The sequence below is a fragment of the Anabrus simplex genome, chromosome 2 (assembly GCF_040414725.1).
Source record: "Anabrus simplex isolate iqAnaSimp1 chromosome 2, ASM4041472v1, whole genome shotgun sequence".
Taxonomy (NCBI): Eukaryota; Metazoa; Arthropoda; class Insecta; order Orthoptera; family Tettigoniidae; genus Anabrus; species Anabrus simplex.
This window is the reverse complement of record NC_090266.1, coordinates 327,564,837-327,588,222: the sequence shown is the minus strand read 5'-3', so window position 1 is coordinate 327,588,222 and position 23,386 is coordinate 327,564,837. Positions and strand designations below refer to the sequence as shown.

At 41.5% G+C, this 23,386-nt stretch overlaps 1 protein-coding gene across 1 annotated transcript in view; it reads right to left on the bottom strand.

Annotated features, from left to right (window-relative positions):
- sei (seizure) overlaps positions 1-23,386 on the bottom strand; it is a 520,652-nt gene that overhangs the window by 306,523 nt on the left and 190,743 nt on the right. Inside the window, exon 5 of the mRNA XM_068225985.1 lies at positions 3,907-4,061. Coding sequence (XP_068082086.1) covers positions 3,907-4,061 — 155 coding nt within the window. The remainder of the gene's footprint in view (positions 1-3,906; positions 4,062-23,386) is intronic.

Sequence of the window (23,386 nt, the reverse complement as noted above, 5' to 3'; positions counted from 1 at the left end):
AAACAAAGAGTTTCAACTTATTCAGTGAATTTATCTCGCTAAATATTTCCAAGGACTTCCAATTGGTCAAAAATATTCTCATATAATCTTCCATCTGATAATTGGCTGAAGTACTCTTTTCGTCGAAGGGAAAGAAGTCGACACTGAGTTTCAAGCTCAGTCGCATGCACGAAGGGTAATACCTGGCAGCCTCGTTAATCTTATAATTTTCCGTTTTCATTATGTAACTTCGGCAGTCAACAAAGGAAATTGTGATTGTTGAACCACAAAATAAGATATTGACAGGAGAAAACTTTTCGTGGTTTGATTTAGGTATACATGACGAATCACGAGAGTTAATATTATTCCACCGATGGAAAAACAGAACTTTTGATTGAAAGTGGCACAATATTTAGTGTTGGTATATTTCCAAATCAATTCTTTCAACATTTTACTGTTCTTGGGAATGGTTGCGGGTTTGTATTTCCTTTGGTGTTTTCTCTGACAGCTCGGAAGAATGAAGAAGCATACCGGATTATATATGATTAAAAATATGTGGTACATCTAAATCTCACATACAAACCTATTCATGCAATGTGCGATTTTGAGCTAGTCAATAAGAACACTTTTCGAGGTGCATTCCCTCAGGCAATAGGCAGGGTGTGCCTCTTCCACTTCACTCAAGCTATATGGAGAAATGTAGTCAATTAAGATGTGAGGGCATATTATTTGGACTTTGAGCGCACTGAAATAAGAAGTCAAATGTAGGAACTTACGGGATTGACGTTCATTCTAGTAAATTACTCGCAAATGACCTGGGATTTATTAAATGACGCATTTCTTGAAGATTTCTTGCAACTTGCATCTTATGTTGAAGTGACGGATATTACTGGCCATCCCGAAAGAGAACAAAGGCGAGCAGTTTCTCTTAGATTCCATCCAGAGACCTGGAATGTCTACCATTTAATAGTAAATGAAAGGCGGTGCACCAGAAATGTGGTTGAAAGATTTCACTATCAGTTTCAGATTTGTTTGTGGTGGAATATCACGGGAACATTTTGGGGATTTGTTAACAATCTTCAGAACAGAAGTCGAAAACAGAAGAATTAGTCACTCAAGTTTTGGCCGGCCATACAAAAAAATCAGCAGTATGTAGGGCCTTCTTTAAATCAACGGTACCTTAATAAATAATTTTTAATAACCAATATTTAACACTGTCAGAAATTGCCGACATTACAAAGATAGCATCCCGCGCTATCTTAGAGCCATATCATATCATATCATGGAAAATAGCATAATGATCCTTAAGAAGAAGATCCACAAGATGACAGACAATTGCTTTGTATTAGGTTTAATGTCACAATAATTAGATTTCCTTCAGGATGGATAGTTTTCTTAAGAATCATGGATATGGAAATACTGTTTAATGGATGCTTAAGGGATGTTTAAGATTGACGACATTTCAAATATGGACCTTTCTTTAATTTTTTTTTTTGCTGGTTGCTTTACGTCGCACCGACACAGATAGGTCTTATGGCGACGATGGGACAGGAAAGGGCTAGGAGTGGGAAGGAAGCGGCCGTGGCCTTAATTAAGGTACAGCCCCAGCATTTGCCTGGTGTGAAAATGGGAAACCACGGAAAACCATTTTCAGGGCTGCCGACAGTGGGGTTCGAACCTACTATCTCCCGAATACTGGCTAATGGCCGCACTTAAGCGACTGTAGCTATCGAGCTCGGTCCTTTCTTTAATAAGGACATTTCAAAGAAGGGGGTACTTTTCATAGGTGGATGTTATCGAACGTAGGACTTTTTCGTATAGCGCACTTTTGAGTGTGGAAAATATCTCTAATAACCTATTCAATGCCACATTCCTTGGATTCGCTCAACAAAATGTGTTTTAATCCCACAGTGATCATCCTTAAAATTATTTTATTTGGTGTTTTATTTCATCTCCAGCCAACCGTGCCTTATCAATACACACACGCTGTTCGTCTCAATTTCATCGCTAGTTCGAATTCTCGTCTCCACAATTCACTGGTTTCATTGTAGTGGATGGTGCTTCTTAATTGACTGATTATTCCTTGCTGTTAACGTCGATCGAATATAATTAGCTACGAGATATTGTCTGCAATCTGAGGAAGACTTCAAATCACACCAATGGATTACCTGACATTCACTGCCGGTATTTCGAATTAATTGTTGTTCCACTGCGAATTTGTGTGTCCTTTCATTAGCTTGGAAAACCTTCTTCTGCGGCATCAGACTGTTCAACAAAGTGGGGTGTGGGGTATGTGAAACACATTCGGGTTCAAGAATCCAAAGCAAAGCGAATCCATCTCCATACAAACCATAAAGGCCTTGAAGGTGAGGCAACATTTTCCATTATTCATAACCACGGGCAGTAAGTAGTGGGTAGCTGTATGAGGTTCACATGGTACTCTTTTTGGTGCAGATTGAGTGAGCCTCAATGCCATGTATCTCACTGAAGGTGGCAATGTAGTTTCTAAATTATTTGACTGCCTAATGGGCGGGGCGCAAAAATGGTCTTTCTTAGTGAACCGAGTACGCCCGCCTTTACCGCGTTTGTTAATGTGCAGTGCTTCAGGAAGGTCGGTGTAAATGTATTACAACAGCAAAGATATTCTCCAGACATTCTGTATGACTACATGCCATGAATCCATTTGAGACCAAGTGACAAAATAACTCCGAATAGTGCTGCTGACGGCAAGTGATTAGTGCAGTAGGCAAGCGTCAAAACAGGAGAGAAAACGGGTATTGGTGTTTTATTTATGATTCAGACCTGGGGCCCCGTTCACTGGAGAGTAGTTTCTCCAGCTGAGTTCTACCAATGACGGCAATATTACGGAGGAAGTGGGACTAGGTTTATGGCTTAATTAAGTTCGCACGTTCTTGACCCGAATTTACAGATGACATTACATTCTAATTAAAGGATGTAGGGTCAGGAAGGAAGCAGCTGTGACCTGTATATTAGGTGTCATCCCGGTATTTACCTGTAGTTGGGATGGGAAGCCACAGACGAGCACTTCTAGGATGCTCCAGAGTGATTTTTAAACACATCCTTTCTCGTTTCTATTTCCTGAGTCCAGCTTGGATAAATACAGAAAACTTTCTCCAACTTACTCAGGTGACAGCAGAGGACTACGATAATCATAATTTGTCTCACTTGTTCATTACATCAGCCGGCCCCGTGGTGTGAGAGTAGCGTGCCTGCCTCTTACCCGGAGGCCCCGGGTTCGATTCCCGGCCAGGTCAGGGATTTTTACCTGGACCTGAGGGCTGGTTCGAGGTCCACTCAGCCTACGTGATTAGAATTGAGGAGCTATCTGACGGTGAGATAGCGGCCCCGGTCTAGAAAGCCAAGAATAACGGCCGAGAGGATCCGTCGTGCTGACCACACGACCCCTCGTAATCTGCAGGCCTTAGGGCTGAGCAGCGGTCGCTTGGTAGGCCAAGGCCCTTCAAGGGCTGTAGTGCCATGAGCGGCGGGGGGGGGGTTGTTCATTACATCACCAATTCATAATCATTGGAAAGTTTACGCAACGTAAACAATATTCTACGTAGATGCGCATGATTTAAAGTGATTTGATAGAATCTGAGAATGCTATTGTAGTTGTCATTCTTTGTTTAATAATGCGCTTTTACCGTATTCACACGTATGTTATGGTGTTACATGTGTTATAATTAATGTTTTCGACAGACTGAAAAGTATTATTACAGTTACATTAACCAGGTCGACACTGACATGCATGGCTTCTCTGTTAATAATAGATCAGCGACTTCTTCCTACAAGATCAGAATATAGGCTGCTGCTACTCATGTTTCACGGTAAGTAACAGGTGTGTGTACGTGACCGTGAGAAACTTTTTATTTGGCCAGATTTTACAAATGTGGAAATGTTACTCACCAGATGCAGGCCAGCCAGTGGGCGATGAGGGCGAAGGTGGCCATCAGAAGCAGCAGCACGGCTGCTCCATATTCCGAGTAGCGGTCAATCTTCCTCGCCACCCTCACCAGACGGAGTAGACGTGCTGTCTTCAGCAGTCCGATCAACGTTGTAGTCTGAGGGCAACAATAAAAGCATTTCTTACTTCAAATCTTGTTTTTTCTCACTGTAGACCCAGATACACTACAACACTGAGAAGTAATACAGATAGCGTGGTGCGAAGTGTTTCATGTAACCACAGCAGTGTTAGATAAAAGTGAAAAGGAATATATTCGGCTTTAGTGCGAGAATAAAAACAACAGTCTTCCACATTACAGTTTAAAGAAAAATAGTCCTACTGCTTTATAAAGCACCATTGTTCCACCTTCGACAGGTTGACATTCTCCGTGCTGATAGCAAGAATAGATCAAGATCTGGTGCTTGGGACACGATCAGTAGCATAATGAGACCTTTTATCAAATAATACAATAGGAAGCTTTCAACGTACCGTTGCCCACTGTTCACTTTCTTACCATTTAAGCCCGAAAAACACGTAGCATTGTTGAATCACGGGACCCCGTGGGATCTCCAAAGCTAAGCAACACAGTGGATGCTGTCACCGCGTGGATGGATAGGGCGTGTTCTGTTACTTGGAGGAGGAGTGGAAAGGAACTGGTCACCTCATCGCAAGTAAAATCCGACTACGGGTACCTGACCAGTGGTCCCCATTTTAATTGAGAGTACTATTGACTAGGTCGCCAACCTCACTCTAACATAATAATAATAATAATAATAATAATAATAATAATAAACCGAGCCAATTGAGAACGTGATTAGGGTCAGATATCTGTGAGGTTGGATTCTGGGAATGATGGATTCGAATCTCACCGTCGGCAGCCTCGAAGATGGTTTTCCGTGGTATCCCATTTTCATACCAGGCATTTTCATTTAAGGTTACGATCGCTTCCTTCCCAGTCCTAGTCATCTTAGCTTCACCGAATAACCTTCGATGTGTTAGTGCCACGTTAAAACAACTAGCAAAATAATAATAATAATATAATAACAACAATAAAAATAACGTTAAGTGTTCAACGTACCTCAATTACTATCAGTCTTAAGATACGTCATCGAATGCCCTTGGTTTCGGCGTCAGAATGGAATACTAGCGAGTAAAACAGTTCTTGAACGTTCGTTTCTTATTCCTACATTTCTTTTATTTATCAACCTAAAGAATGGTACTTTACAACAACTACTAGTACTACTAAAATGTTTTCATTCCTCCCCTGAAGGGGGAGGCGGGCCTCTTAGACGGTGACGCCGTTTCTCAGGCCGGGAGATTTGTTACGGTGAAGGAGATACTCGGAGAAGATGAGGGGTGGGCAGCCGTGGCCTATACTACGAACTTTCCAGGCATTCGCCTTACTGCAGGAGAATGGAAAACCACGGAAAACCATTCTCAGGACAGCCGATGGTGGGGGCCAGCCGTGAGCTCCAGCCCTGTCCCGTCTCCCGAAAGCACAGGCGTAGAGACACGGTAGAGCCGGAACCACCCCTCCTCTGCTCGCTTGGCCGGTCAGAGTGCAGAGCTGTTGGACCACGGACCAGCCGTGGCCACTTATGGGCTGAGACCCACTCTACATCCACCGACCCTACTTTACAAACGACCGAGCTCGATAGCTGCAGTCGCTTAAGTGCGGTCAGTATCCAGTAATCGGGAGATAGTGGGTTCGAGCCCCACTGTCGGCAGCCCTGAAGATGGTTTTCCGTGGTGTCCCATTTTCACACCAGGCAAATACCGGGGCTGTACCTTAATTAAGGCCACGGCCGCTTCCTTCCACTACCTAGGCCTTTCCTATCCCATCGTCGCCATAAGACATATCTGTGTCGATGCGACGTAAAGCAAATAGCTACTTTACAAACAACCTCACAAATGATGTATTTGTAGATACCTACTGAGAATAAGCTGATGGTTTTGCACAACATGTCTTGTGAGCTCCGTAAGTGACGAAAACTGTTTTTGTGTGCACGGCAGCCTGGATGACACTGAGGTAGCATGTCGTCTTTGCATGTAGAAAACCACTATATAAAATATTTCAGCTTAGAAATGTGGCCTGAAAGGTTCTGTCAGCCAATGTTCAATGCTGTATGATTCACATCAAGGAATTTTCGTTTTTAACAATGTACTGTATGTGCTGCGGGTCAGTATTCCTCCTACAACTTTTCCACGTAGCTGTCTTTCAGGCGCAATGGCGATGTGTGCAAAGGTTGCAAAATGTGGTTCTGCGAGACACGCCCTTGAACACATACATCACAACATTCCCCTCTCCTCCCTCGACTATTCACTTAGCTTAGAAGATGTATCAACAGCGGACTCATATTGTAGGCTCCTATACAGTAGGCTACTGTACTGTATAGTACAGTATATGAAAAATAACAAAATAAGTGAATTCAGTGCTGTTCGAGGATTGCGTGTGTTCTGTTAGAGATTGCACTGTCCTCTGAAATGTCGGTTTCAAAACCACAAAAATGTCCATGAAAAACAGACATAGTGAAAATGAGACTAGACTTACAATTGGAAGTTTCTCACCTGCAAAATAACACCTTTGTAAAAAGCAACTCTAAATATTGTATTGGTTTAGATATATTTAAAAATATTGACCCCTTTAAATATCCGTTTCTCAGATCATTTGCTGCCAAAATCGCAGCTACGTTCGCGTATACCAACATTTGTGGGCAGCTTCTTTTGCATTGTGGAGAACATGCTTAACAGATGTCAGCCTTCATGCACAATTGGATGCCGTTATGCATCAGTAGACTAAGCGCCATTTGACGAAAATTGAGATTTTAGCGCCATCTTGTAGAGGAAGGCTTGAACTATTTATAAAAAATTCCCCACTGCATTACAAGAGGCCGTTAGTTGTTAATAAACAGAAAACCTAAGCGACAAAGCGGGAATCAGTAAAAATGTATATTGCATCAGTAGACTATGCGACTTTTCAGTTTGCATCATTGGACCAAGCGCCACATTCCTCACATTGCGCGCGGATGACAGCGAAGGAGCCCGCGTTTTCGATAGTGCTGACATTTTTACGTGGTGATGCACTGAGTAGTTTATCAAGTGACGAAGTTAAGCGATGTATCAAGTACTCCCAAAAGTAAGGAGAAGGACAATGCTACTTATGCAGCTTGCTAAGAAGGTTGAGTCTGAGAATTACTCTCTAGAATTTGATGGTGAATCTCAGGAAATAAATCTAAATAAGTCAAGACAGAGACGACCACGGGAAAGTAGAGTTCCCTTTCACCAGGCATTAATACCATTTTGGCCAAAAGGAAAACCTCTGAAGCCAAACTAAGAGACTTTGGTTCGCTGATGCACCTAATACCTGCAGATGCCAAACAATTTTACCAGAATCTTCAAGCAGATTCAGACATCGTGGATGACGTAGATAGGTTTAATGGATATCCTGATTTCGAGATTGAATGAACTGAGAGCAACAATATTATTACCAATCCAGTGATTTGTGTGTATTTATGGAAGAAAACATCTTTAATCACATTTTCTGTCTCAAGCAGAACAAAACAAGGCTTAAAAATATCACGTCAATACTGTACTCTCAGAACATAATAGGCCCATCGTGAAGGAAAATCCATTCAAAAATTGTACAGACTACAATGGCTCATGTCTTACAAATGTATTTGACTCAGATAAGTTGAAATTCCGCAAATCAGTAAGTCGTTATAGCAACGACTTTAGAGAATAGCTTTCCTTCTAGAATTTCTCCATCTAAAACTTGAATAATGTACCGGAGTTGTGGCGCGGCTCGTGGTGGATCAAGCACTTAGCGGGCCTTTTCAGACAGTAGGAGATTCGGTTTTTAATCGTGGCTGCTGCCACGTTGTATTTTTTGAAGTTTTACTCAGTAGATACTCAACAGTTGAGGGTTTTTGGTGTAGCATCGTGATACATTATTCGCACTTGAGAAAAACCTTAAATTGCATCAGTAGACTAAGCGCCATTTCTTCAAGAAAATCTATGTAGTGCGAGTATAAAAATGTTGAAATTTGGTGAGAAGGTACAATCTATTATCCTACAACACCAGTAATACCATATTTAGTAAAATTATGTTCGCTCGAATTTACACAGAGAACCAAATTTAAACGCGATTATCTCGCAACCAACTTTTGGCGCTTGGTCTAGTGATGCATAACGGCATCCAATTAACAGTAGCTACTCCTAATTTCGAAAGTATCGTGATGTAAGATGTATATTCCGGTGTGACAATGGCTAGAACAGACAACTGAATGAAAAATAACAAAATAAGTGAATACAGATGAAAATAATATGGGCTTAAGTGTGAAAGGATTCTAATTCCATCTTTCTCTTGTTACTTCTTTGTTGTGAGCACTGGTGTTCTCAGTCCACTCTTATGTTCTCGCTCTGTACGACATGCATTACACACATCGCTTTCCAGCAAAGTGGACAGAGCACTTACTTCTCCGCAACTTCTCTTCTGCTATTCGGCCGGGTGACGCCACAACTTTACTTCGCACCCCGCCGACTACTATCAAGCACATAGGCTGGCACCAAGTTGGAAGTCAGTCTACCTACCACCATGTTTACCTGCGTCATTAACGATGTTGATCCCACCGTATGAGAACACGACATCTACAGCCACCTCCGCTCCGCCGGTGTCCCAGTTCACGATGCCTATCGGCTGTTAGACGGCTCCAATTCCTCACCATCATCGCAGATTCTTCTATTCTACCCATGTTAGGCGACATGAAGCGCCTCTTGGACAGCGGAGTAACTATTCACCAACGTTACTACTTAGTGGACCCAACTCCTCAGTCTATAAGAGATCAGATCACCGCAGACCCAGCTACCATGCCTCAACTCAGGACATCCCAACAACAATCATCGCCTGCCTTATTCACTCACCCCACAACTACTACTACCACCCCCAGCAGCTCATTCTCCTTCCTATGTTCCCGTTACTTCGGTTACGACATGCCATCCTTCGCCCACAATGACCTCAACCATCCCTATTTCTTCAACCCCCGTACAACCTCGTCCCCAGCAACACCCTGATAAAACCTTGGACTCGTCCGCAGCAACGCCGCCATCGCTACCAACATCTTCGCAAGACGACGCCGTAGCAGCCGCCGCAACAGCCTCATCGCCAACGCAGCCACCACCAAATTTCCACGCTATGTCTAGCAGCGTCATCCGCGGCATAGACCCCACCATCCCTGAACGGGACATCCTCCGGGAACTTCAAGCCGCAGGCGTCCCCGCCCGTCGTGCGTTCAGGATTCGGAACGCCGCCGGCCCTACGTATATGGTGCGACTACATCTTCCAACTGCAGAAGACATTCAACACCTTCTTAACACCGACGCCAATATCTACCAGCATCGCTACAAAGTGGGGCCTTCTCGTTCCCCACCCCAACCAATTCGCAATCCCTCCACAAATACTCACCGTGGCCCCCCGCCAGCCCTTCGTCCTTTTCAACCTCATCAACCCGTCTGTCCAGCCCTTCCTCCAACTAATTTCTTCCCCCAACCCCTTTCGACGCTAGATATCTTTTGACTCCTCACCACTTCCCTTTGTCATCTCACCGCCACCCTCGACCTCCTAACCTTTCATCTCCAACCCGGAACTCTCATCTAACTTTTCCTCTTCGCACACATCTCCTATCATTTCTCACTTCGTTTACCCACCTTCCTTTTCCACACATCTCCTCGACTAGCTCGCATCTCTTGGCCAGAGAGAGGGCGTAACCCTCTAGGTGGCCCGCCCCGCCCCTTCAGGGTGGGGAAAGAAAACTTTAGTAGTAGTAGTAGTAGTAGTAGCTCTGTACAACGAACGAGCACCACCTCCGGCTTTTTCTCTGTGCCAATATATCATTAATTTGTGACATTTTCCGATCACTGATGTATAGTACAGTATATAAGTGCCCTACGTTTCCTGCGTGGCGGGACCAGCCGGAATGATTGCTGAGTTGGCGAGCCTGTAAAGGTCAGCCGGCTCTTGCTCCTGTTTCTCACGAAGTTACAAGTAAATTACGAGATAGATGACACACTTATTATTATCATCTGCATGAATATAAGCGAGAAACTGCTGCACTAAATGGCAGGTTTTTGAAAGATGTTGGTAATATTCTCCATTTACTCGATGACAGGCTGCGTAATTTGTAAGTAGGATTATCAGATTTCCCATTATTGAGGGGATTTCCCAATATTTTCCCTCTTTCCCACTAAATAAAAATACTTCCCGAAATTCCCCCCTTTGCGATGATGAACTACACAAAACTCAACCAGCGTTCGGCAGCTTCAATTTGCCACACCATAATTACGGCCACTTCGTTGCAATAATCCATCCTACGTCATAACTTCCCTAGCTGGATACGAGTAATCGAACGAGCTTTCCCCATGATGATCCTCAAACGGTCAACAAGCAGAAACAGATACTTCACTCGTCTAATGAAATCAGAATTGTAAGTGTACGTGATTTCCAAACTAGACAGCGAGGACTTCTATATTGTTATGAAAACCGATGTTCAAGTTCTGAGTGATGCCACTCTCCAGAAAAATATGAATATCAATCAATCTACGGTAAATAAATCTGCATAATTTGCATCACTGTGTACTATGTATATGTAGTCACTTAGAATGGACCCCGAAAGGAAAGAGGATGCGTGGAAGAGCTAGCAACACGTGGAGGCGAACAGTTAGAGAGGAACTGATTGGAACAGGGAAACATGGGATGACGTAAAAGACTTGGCTGCAGAACATGCCAAATGGGGAGCTTTTCTGGATGCCCTTTGATCCGCAAGGAGAAGTAGGAATTAGATTGTCGCTCAAAACATCAGCGGATTGTATTGTATACTCTTCGCATTTAATAATAATTATTCATATATAATTCATTTCCCATAAACTCCATGAATGCCCACAACAAACATTATATAGTCTATATATATAGTAGGTTAAATTGTTTCTGCAGGGAACTCATATAATACCATGCCACTTTTGTAGGTTATCATTAACTTGGAAAAGCAGAGCAGTCTAATATTAAAATTACAATTTCTTGATAAGATTATATACTGATTTCTTCTTCTTCCGCCTAATCTGTTTACTCTCCATAGTTGGTTTTCCCTCGGACTCAGCGGGGGATCCCACCTCTACCGCCTCCAGGACAGTGTCCTGGAGCGTGAGACTTTGGGTCGGGGAAACAACTGGGGAGGAGGACCAGTAACTCGACCAGGCGGCCTCACCTGCTATGTAGAACAGGGGCCTTGTGGGGGACGGGATGATTGGAAGGTATAGACAAGGAAGAGGTAAAAAAGCGGCCATGGACTTAAGTTATGTACCATCCCGGCACTTGCCTGGAGGAGAAGTGGGAAACCACGGGAAAACACTTCCAGGATGGCTGAGAAGGGAATCGAACCCACCTCTACTCAGTTTACCTCCCGAGGCAGAGTGAACCCCGTTCCAGCCCTCGTACCACTTTTCAAATTTCGTGGCAGAGCCGGGAATCGAACCCAGGCCTCCGGGGGTGGCAGCTAATCACGCTAACCACTACACCACAGAGGCGGACCTATACTGATTTAGTTTTCGTAAAATTTAGCCTTATCTTTCATAGCTCAACCAACCATCGTTTAGTTCAAATGACGATTTTCAAATTCTAAAAAGTATCGATTCCCTAATTTTTGGCCGAAAATAGAGGAATCTTCCAATTTTTTATTAAAAATATCTGGCAACCCTGTGTGTAAGAATTTTGTTCCACCCTCCTCAACTCTTCTTATCAAATGAGTTCTGTCCTACAGGTCCCATAGTCGTGCACTGGATTTATAAACCAGTTATCCCTCTAGTGTTTAAACGCCTCACTCACAAGTTTCTGGCGAAGGTGAGAGGAATTAACTAGCACTGGGAAAAAACGGCTGTGGTCTCAGAAAAAATATTTACTAAAATGAAGTCGGTGCAATGAACAGCATTAACTGTTTCATGAAATAAACTAAATTGACGAAGCTAAATTTATGAGTCGGTTTCATTGGAGAGGACATGGAGACATACTGAGCGAATGGAAAAACTAGGTTACTCAGGGAAATAATGGACTCGGACATAGAGAGTAAGAGTAGCAGAGGAATACCTAGGGGATATTGGTTAGACTCAGTTTTTGGTGACTGAATGTAAGAAACAGTGTGAGATGTAGTCGCAGTACTAGTTTCAAGTAGAATGTAATGGTGGCACTCAGTCCATTAACAGAAACGTGTAGACAGAAGGCTGAAAAATGTAACAGTCTCTTATGGAAATGTATGTATTGTACCCGCTCAATGCCTGAGTCCCAACCAGCATTTATCTCGGGGAGTGTTACGGTCCGAATCCATCGCAACTAATAAACAATAAAAAATATTTTGAGATATAAGATCTCAAACTAAATGTAAGGGCGCCATCCAATCAGTACTACAGGGTTGAACGGGACACTCTAATCTTTAACTTTATGGCTCATCATAAAACACACAAATTATATATATTCAGATCAAAGGGAAATTATGAAGGCTCCATCCTAGGGATGGGGACGGATATTTAAACGGTCACCAAGGGTTTACTATTCTACAAGAACAAGAACCTGGAACTGTTTCCTTGCAAATGCTAAAGGAGCATTTTATTTAAGTAAACAAAATAATTTTTACACACAACAAAATCTGTTGACCCTTGATTTGACGGTAATTTGGCAAATTATTCCTGAAAAATGATTACATAATATTTATCACTTTTGACCACCCTTCCATTTGGGTGGTAGAACCGTTGATGTCTGAAGGTATCAGATTTACCTTCGTTAACACCATGACTATATTTGATCATGGACCAATTACCTGTTGGCTAAGTAGGCGCGATCACATGGACCATGTTATCGCCTCCACTTTGACTGAGATGAGACCAACCCGGGAAACTACAAACTCTCCCCGGGTTCCTAACCAAGATATGCTAATCGTTAGTTGAAGGAATACGACAAAGGAACTCTAACCTAATGGTCCAGATGTAGGGATTTGCCTTCATTTTACACATATTAACTTAACTTATTATTTACAACCAATTGACATTATTACGTTAATTCGCCAGCTGACTTCCCTAGTATCATCCATCATCAGCATCCGAAATAATAAGAAAAATAAATAAAATAAAATAATAATAATTATTATTATTATTTGTGGAGATCATGATTATCGTAACCTGTAATCATCCTCGGAATAATATTTCAACTTTTCGCGATTTTTATTTTCATCTGAAATAAATAAAAGTAGCTTCTTTGATTATTCTTCTTCTTCTCCTTCTTCAAATATTATCATTATTATTATTATTATTAGTTAAAAATCTCAAATTTTTCATTTCAACTCCCAACATCATTATTTTGTCCAAAATATAAAAAAAGTAAATTCTTCTTCAAAAAAGTAGTTTTTTAATATATTTATTATTATTATTAATTTAAAAAAATTAATGTCGCCTGTTACACGGTAGTCCACTCTTAATATGTTTAACGCATAACCCCTTTTCCAATTTCGATTTATTTTGGCACTAATCAATCCAGATAGGATTTACTTGGAATATTATTATTATTAATAGTATTATTATTCTTTCGAGAATCTTTATTTTTATTCCCCATCTTTATAATTTAGTCACATACGTTCTCTCCCAAACAGAAATCACCAAGATCCGAATTCACATCGGTCGGGACATAATAGTGTTCGAACCCGCAATCTTATTTTCGTACTGTCGTTAATTCATGGAGACCATATGCTCCTAAGACAATTCTCAAATCCCATAACACCTCGCAGTTGGGCTAATACCTCCAATCTCTGCAAGTGTTAAATTATTCCTTCCTTTTCCATTTTGAAGTCCATTTATCCATTGGAACACTTCAAAACATTTTCACTAATTAACCCTCGGTGTGTGGACTCTATTCTGCCACTCAATACACCGGTATATAAATACAACCTCTATGTGGGCCTTAAGATCCATCTATTTCTTCATCAACATCAGTACAATTCACTTTCATTTCCGGACGGATTTCTGTCCCACAAAACTCCAAATCTCAACTTTTGGCTCAAATCCCTCTGGATCTCAAACATAGCGTGACCATATTATAAAAGTGCCTATCTCGTTTCTACCAAATTTATTTATGATTATTATGGAGTCCAAAAACGCTATATCAAAAACTAGTGTTAAATTCGGATTCAATGCCCAAATTATAATTATTCACGGCACATGTGATCTCCACATTTAAATTACTTTAATTTGCAATCATTCTATCCAACTAGGCCCGTGCCTTTATTCTCAAAGATTATTATTAAACACGCCTTTACACATTACCAAATTTTAATGTACTACTTCGACACTTGTACAGATTATTATTATTTTGTCCACTGGCGAACTTCGCGATATTTACAAACAAATCAATGGACTTCATTCCGTCCCACAACAATTTAAATCACTTGGCAATCCTACCTCTGCATTATCTTAACAACATGCCTTAATATCTATAAAAGTTCCGATAACGGAAAAACACTTTGGAAGCACTTCTAAATGAATTTTAACATTATCTTTACGTGAAACGTGCTCCATATCATATCAAACAACTCAAGCACTTGAATTAACAACTCAACCCTACTATACTCTATTTAATAATCAAAATTATGATGAGTGCTCGATCTAATCATGTACATATTAATTTGTCCCTTTGTCTATCTATCTTTGAATTTATACGAGCCGGAAACTGCTCGTTTCACAATCAAGTTACCATGATAAAATAATATGATTTCCTCCCCCTAACGATAGCAATCTACAAATATGTTAAAAGGTTACTCATCTCTGCCATTGTAGTCTGCTAAAACCGGACGAGAAGCACAGGCCCCGTCCAGTCTTTAGCCCTGCATTCCACTGGCATTCATGCCAGCTTGAAGAATTAATCCTTGACCCTTTTCAACTTTACACATTTTGAATAAAAACAAATAAAATAACTGTTGCACTCTGGAATAATTTCCACCCTAAATTCTACTCACAAATTTTACACTCTCGGCCTTGTATCTAGCCCACTTAATGTAGATATACATTCTTCATTCCTTTCCCGGACACTAGGAACATGGGATACCTCGGGATTCCCTTTACAACGGCCCGTGCGGGCACTTGAATTTCCCGTCTCACGTTCGTGTAGCTGACCAGGTATCAGTTTAGAATCGACTGTTTACTAGGTAACATAAATACTCGTGACCGTTCTCATGTAACGCACTTCCTAATCTGTTGGTAGAATCTCACACTCCGTAAGTTATGCTTTACTGAGTCCTGTCTATTTGAAACACTTCATACTAGTATACTGCTCAAGACTGTAATATGAGCTACATCACGTCATGAATCACTGTACTATGTAACAATATAAAACTTCGAACCCTACTCCACGAGTAAGTACACACTCGCACCCCTGTCGTAATCACGGCTCGAACAAAATATCAGAAGTTGTCACGCACCCCTGGCGTGGTGACCGCTCGAAGGCTTTGTCAAAAGTAGTTACGCACCACTGGCGTGGTGACCGCCCGAACACTTTGTCAGAAGTAGTTGTCAGTCCTTGTCCACGACCTCATATTTATACTTGTATCCCCTCTCTTCCGAGTTCACCGGAGTTCATCTTGGGACGCGCAGTCCCGATATCTTCATACGACACTTTGCGGTTTGGCCCGTGGCTTTAATATATGATCCAATGATGTAATTATGTTCTCAAATGCTCTATACCAATTCTCAACTATTATCGTTCGCTGGTAATGGATATATTCGCGAATTTAGCTGCCGTATCCCGGCTCGGGATTTCGCGCTTTATTGTGGCGTCCTTTGCCTTTAGCCAATCAACGAATAGCGTCCAAGAATTCTCAGAATTACACCATGCAATCTCCCGCAATTATTAACTTTTTATAAGTTTTATGATATAGTAAGGCTCCTAAATTCCATTTTATTCTGAATTGATAATTCACTTCCTTCTATCAGTTTAATCCACGGAGTTAGCCTCGCTAGTGCTTCTTACAATACGAAGTTGTCGCCTTGCTTTGGTCAAGTGAATTTTTCCATTGGTCCACCTAAACCACGTGACGGGGAAGGCTCATATTTTTTTCTTCCAGTGCCAACCCTGCGTTCAACTCCCGCTAGTTACATGGAGATACCCCGCCATCATTTCTCAGAAATTTGCACCCGGCTCTCTGCGCTCTTGTCACTACCTATTCTGCTCGGGGCTATGAAAACCTTCCGCAACTAGTCAACAACTCGTGCCTTTCTCTTGCCCCCTCGTCACGATTTCTGAGAATTCTAATTCTGCTGTTCATTGTGTTGGTTAATCTCAGTGGAGACAATATTCTGTGCATGTTTCACCATACCATCTCGGCCTGGCCTGTTCTTACTGTCTGTACAGTACGATACTATTTATTCTGAATATGAAATATATATTCCTCAATAATTCATCATAATTATAATTGCATGACGCTTATCACACCCCACCAGGGCGCATTATGTATGTACAATATGTACTAAGAGTAATAGATGACTTCTCGAGTCTACCTACCCCGCATCATACACCATCGTCAGTAAAATTCACGAATTGTACAGATGCCGTCATGTACAAAGTGGAAAAGAAACAGTTACAATAATGTATTCTTCCCTGAAAGTCTCAGAACTTAAGCTGCACACTAGCTCTTTTCTTACGTAAAACATCTCCGCCTTTTAAACTAACTTAGAAAGAGACTTTCACCGTAATTAAATGTATACAGCATAGATATTCCAAGCCAGTTCCATTGTTGAAATGAGACGTACTTTGTTTACTGTGCAATATAGATTCCGTAGTTTTGAATCTGTTAATTATTCCATGAAGTGTCCATCTGTGAGGTGCATGAACCACGGGAAAGTGATCATGATATTCTCAATGGCATTGACCAACCGATCTGCCCCGTGTACTCGTTATTTAGTAGTTATACCTAGGAGCCATGCTTATGGAGCAGCCAAACTGCAGACTGAGTGTTGCGAAGTAGAGGACATGTGAACGGCTGTTAACGGCCCGTCCTGTCCACGAAGAACTCCGACCGGAACCGCTGCATAATGCGAGTATAAGGAAGGGACTGTTATAATATTATATTTAAGGTCCTTGCAATTTTGGCTGTTATTCAAAGACACCGTGGTGCTATATTTCTGTCCCGAATGTATTGTTCGTGCTTCATTGTAGAGATTTCGCGATTTGTGAGTATACCTGCTGATCTGTAAGGCTAAGTGGTCTGCACCGATGTATGCATTTGTAACCAATTTAGGGGTAATGAATGTGAAAAAGCGACCATGGCCTACGCGTTAGGTACCATCTTGTGAGCTAAGCTAGGAAATCACGGGAAAGCACTCCTAGGACGGCCAGGTGTTGGATTCGAATCTAATTCTGTTCTGAGTTGGACAACTTCTTCTTCTTCTTCTTCTTCTTCGTTTCCTGCCGCTTTTTCCCAAACCTCTGGGGTCGCGTGTGCGAACTGGGTGGCAATGTGGATTTGGCCCTGTTTTACTGCCGGATGCCCTTCCTGACGCCAACCCTATATGGAGGAAATTGTTCTCAGTTGGACAACATTAATCAGAAATGAACAAACCATCACGAAGTATATTCTGAGAAAACTGAAGTCAAAATTAAACCAATCTGAAATCAAACAGATAAACAGACTTCATAAAAGGGAACCTCCAGCTAGTGACCAAATTTAAATGTGTCCATTTTCTATACAGTTAAAAGTCATGAGTATCTGTCCGGCTCTATGGCTAAATGGTTAGCGTGCTGGCCTTTGGTCAAAGGGGTCCCGGGTTCGATTCCTGGTAGGGTCGGGAATTTTAACCTTAATTGGTTAATTTCGCTGGCACAGGGGCTGGGTGTATGTGTCGTCTTGATCATTTCATCCTCATCACGACGCGCAGGTCGCCTACGGGAGTCAAATCTAAAGACCTGCATCTGGCGAGTCGAACTTGTCCCCGGACACTCCCGGCACTAAAAGCATACGGCATGAGTATCTGATTCCTTTCTCCCGAAACAGAAATACTGCATTTCATATCGAGAATACTTTCTAACATGAATATGAATAATATAAATAATGAATGGATTTAGGACTGGCTACTTATGCTCAGAAATGTCACCAACACATATATTTTTAAAAATAATTTTGAGGGTTGGTTCCTTTCTTCTTAATGCCTCCAGTCGTCCTCACGAGATTGAATGCAGCCTCGTACTCTTCCATGATTCGGCGTGTTTCCTATCCTGAGTCAATCGGCTGAGGAACTCCAATTTAAACCCATTAGCCATGGTAGTGGACTCTGGGGAATTAATGAGAGAGATCTCCTCAAATGGTGATTGATTTTAGCGTGGTATGATCCTGACATATAAATTCCTAACAAGCTACATCATATCTCTACTTTCGATGTAACACTGGCTACATATTTCACAAGTGCTCTATTATTGCGCCGGCTACGCGGTGTGGGGGTAGCGTACCTGCCTCTTGCCAGGAGGACCCGGGTTCGATTCCCGGTCAGGCCAGGGATTTTTACCTGGATATGAGGGCTGGTTCGAAGTCCACTCAGCCTACGTGATTACAATTGAGGATCTATCTGACGGTGAGGTGGCGGCCCCGGTCTAGAAAGCCAAGAATAACGGCCGAGAGGATTCGTCGTGCTGACAACAGGACACCTCGTAATCTGCAGGCCTTCGAGCTGAGCAGTGATGGCTTGGTAGGCCATGAACCTTCTGGGCTCTTGCGCCTTGGGTGGGGGTTGTTATCGCACTAACTCGAAGAGGTTGTTGAAGACATTGGGACAGAAATGGGCTTGGACTGGGTATGAAGCCAGGCAATCTGGGTAACCTGCAGCTCCAGTATCAGCCTGGTGTGAAAATAGGGAACCAAGGAATGTAATTTTCAGGGCTGCCAAAGCTGGGGTTCGAACCCACCAACTCCCGAATGCAAGTTCACAGTTACATGCCCGCTCCGTGCAGCCAACTTGCTAATGAGACTTTAATATCATACTTCCTACAACCTCTCATTAGCATACTTTGCTGGTGATCAATCGACAATTTCTTATATATAGCATAAAGGGTCATAACTTCATCGAATATACTGTATTCACTTGTTTGTAATACTGACATTTTTAAAAAGTACTGGTCGTAGTGGTTCTAGAAAACTTTAACCATGCTAAGATTGGCTAAAAATTGGACCTACTGTTCAAAAGTGTTAGGACACACACACAATAAATGCTCAAAAAATTAGGCTAAACATTAGTGTCATGTCTGCATAAAATTAAATACAGTCGTGACGTTGCTCATGGCTCAAAGTTGATCGTGTATTATTTTACTGTCCTTCTACGATAGAAGTAGTTGAAGTATTCCTGGTCAGTTTCATTGCAATTCTCATTAATGAGGGTCACTTCCTAGCGCATGATCCTTAACGCTCACTAACGAGAAGGTAGACTAACTCATGAAGTTCTTCAACTCTTATTGTCTTCATCATAACGGGTTGTGTGGAATTAGACATGCTCAGTACGAAAGAGCTCTTATGGGCCTTGACCTGCAGTAAGATGTGCCATCACATCTACTTATTACTGCAACTTTGGATGCTATAAATTACGTCGAATATAACATACGGCCCATGAGAAATACACCAAACAAGATATAATAATAATAATAATAATAATAATAATAATAATAATAATAATAATAATAATAATAATAATAATAATAATAATAATAATGGTTTTACGTCCCACCAACTACATTTAAGGTTTTCGGAGACGCCACCAAAGGAGAAATCAGAAATGCTAGATTTTAAATGATCAGCTATAACAATGAGTGATGCTAGTAATACCATTCCTTATGAAGCCAGTCCCTGCTATGAATTGTGTGAAAATGTCGCTCATAGGGTCTGTTGGTGCAGGCATTTCAGTGGGCTTGGCAGACTGATGTGCAATAGCAACTTCTGGCTTGGTGAGGAAAGCAACGGGAAACTACCTCAATCCTTATTTCCCAAGTACGCCTCTTCAGTGACACCCAGGCCATCTATGACAGCTAATGGTGAACCTGTTGAGGATCCAACCAGCCTTCGGGCTGAATACCCAACATACATACAAACTATAACATACCTACGTAGGCCTATATAGAAAGAAAAAGAAGATCAACAGTTCCCTGTAGGATGCACAGCTGCCATAAACGACGTACTAAATATTGTGATGAATAAGAATTATACCAACGAAATAGTTCAATTTGGAAATGTTTACGGTTTGCATAATTTCAAATAGTACATGAGTGGTGAAGATTATAATGTACGCCATTTACAGAAGAGTACAAGAGAAGGGTAGCATACATTAAAGCCGAGTCGCGTAGTTACTGACTTGTGACCAAGGTAATTAATGCTAGAATTCCTTCGACTGCAGGATGGAATATCACGTCTTATATATATATATATATATATATAAATATATATTTTGCTATTTGCTTTACGTCGTACCGTCACATGTGTCTTATGGCGACGATGGGATAGGAAAGGCCTAGGAATGGGAAGGAAGCGGCCGTGGCCTTAAGTAAGGTACAGCCCCAGCATTTGCCTGGTGTGAAAATGGGAAACCACGGAAAACCATCTTCAGGGCTGCCGGCAGTGGGGGTTCGAACCCACGATCTCCCGATTACTGGATACTGGCCGCACTTCAGCGACTGTAGCTATCAAGCTCGGTCACGTCTTATCAGGTAGGATATTTGGAATATAAGACTTCAGTGAAAAATCGACAGGAACTATGGTTCTCCATTTAACTTAAACAAATAGAAAAAAAATACTATAAATATATCGCATCCCGGCAGATTTGGACAAGTACGTTCGTAGAGTCCATTTAAAAAAATCTCTTTATACAAGCAAAACAATTACGAGGAAACAATCACAAACTCGACCACTCCATATTATGACGAAACTTCGTGAGCAGCACAACTTGCTTTACGTGCACCGGCAGAGATAGGTCTTATGACGACGATGGAATAGGAAAGCCTAGGAATGGGAAGGAGTCAGCCATGGCCTTCATTAAGGTACAGCCCCAGAATTTGCCTGGTGTGAAAATGGGAAACCACGAAAAATCATCTTCAGGGCTGCCGACATTGGGGTTCGAACCCACTATCTTCCGGATGTAAACTCACAGTTGCGAGGACCCTAACCGCACGGCCAACTATCCCGTTCGATTCAGGTTAAAGACAAGCACGAACCTAAACTTGATGCCATTAATCATAATTACCGCCGATGAAAAGTGTTACAGATGAAATGTTTGAATGTTGGTGCACGACTAACTCCTTGCCAGCCACTACGCGTGTTCATAAAGGTGCGCGGCCTTTTCGTGCTCAACGATAAAGCATCGGATCTAATATAATGAAGCATTCGACACAGGGATACACAATGAATGTTTTCTTCACTTTGATAACTGTTAAGTTATTCAATCTGCCGAAACTAATTTCGAGTAATAAATTTATCTACTACCCGCAAAAGAAAACATGGTGACAGTATTATACATGAAAAGGAAACAACTTTACAGTGCAATACTGTGACCATAAGTTTTCTTTTGTAGGTAGTTTATACATTTATTACTCAAAATTAGTTTTTGGAAGATTGAAGAACCTTGTTGTTGTTTGAGTCATCAGTCCATAGACTGGTTTGATATAGCTCTCCATGTCACCCTATCCTGTGCTAAATCTTTTATTTCTGCATAAGTGCAGCATCTTACATCTGCTCTAATCTGCTTGTCATATTCATACCTTGGTATACCCCTACCATTCTTGCCACCTTCACTGCCCTCAAAAACCAATTGATCAAGTCTTGGGTGTCTTAAGATGTGTCCTATCATTCTACCTCTTCTTCTCGCCAAATTTAGCCAAATCGATCTGCTCTTAGCAATTCTATTCAGTAGTTCATGATTAGATCTATCCTACTCACATTCAGAATTCTTCTGTTAAACCACACTTCAAAAGCTTCTATTCTCTTTCTTTCTCAGCTAGTTATTGTCCATGTTTCACTTCCATACAATGCTACGTTCCAAACGAAATTCTTCAAAGACATTTTTGTAATTCCTATATCAATGTTCGAAATGAGCAAATTTGTTTTCTTAAGAAGCCTTCCTTACTTGTGTTAGTCTGCATTGTATGTCCACCATCACTCGTTATTCTACTACCCAAGTAACAACATTCGTCTCCTTCCTTTAAGGACCTAACAGTTATAAATTAACTGGTTCGAAACTGAACAGAAATGTGTTCAGATATTACGAAGTAGATAAATGGACAGCAAAACAAATGTGTGCCGTAGAAAATGGTTAAATCAGTAACACTGGAAAAGAAGGAAAAAGGGATCCTCTTGTTATTCTTTTATTTCGTGTGGCTATTGCAGACCCTCCAAAGAGGGTGGGCGGCATCTGTCGTGTATGGGAACTGTTGTGTGTGGTGTGTGAGTTGCAGAAATGTTAGGGACAGTATTAATACGCAATTTCCGAGCCATGGGAAATAACCATTTAATGCTAAAGTCTCGATCCCGTCGCCCTCTGAATCGAAGGCGAATACGCTGATCACTCAGCCAAGGAGCCGGACATCTGTTTGATCAGTGCAAGCAGATTGCAGAGGACAGTGTATTGTGACCGTTCACGACACTGTAAATAGCATGTCATGATACCTTGTGACAATTATATGCCGTTTTCGGCGTCATTCTGTGATGATTAGTGCCATAACTAGCATATTCTTGCACCATACGGGACACGAATGACTAACCGCCGGTTCAAGACGTGAAAGTCTCATTGCGCGCACTGACCAAAGCAAGTCATGCGCCAGGCAGCATTTAGAATTTTTCTCCCTCTTGTGAGAGTGAGTTCTTCTGACCCCAACTTGGCAGGTTCGATCCTGGCTCAGTCCGGTGGTATTTGAAGGTACTCAAATACGACAGCCTCGTGTCGGTAGATTTACTGGCACGTAAAAGAACTCCTGCGGGACTAAATTCCGGTACCTCGGCGTCTCCGAAAACCGTAAAAGTAGTTAGTGGGACGTAAAGCAAATTTCATTATTATTATTATTATTATTATTATTATTATTATTATTATTATTATTATTATTATTATTATTATTATTATTATTATTATTGTGAGAGTGAGTAAGAAGAGGCAAATACCACGTGACAGTCAGTGGGCTGTCCTTAATCTAGTCACGGTTACCATGAAGTAGGGGTGATGGGACTTCGATTCTGGGGTTGTTCTTCGAAGATCTCATCATCCACATTCCATTCAGCTAATGCACTTATGAATTAATATTATTATTATTATTATTATTATTATTATTATTATTATTATTATTATTATTATTATTATTATTATGCAGCACTGAAGCCCTGGACAGGTGCAATACGAAGGCAA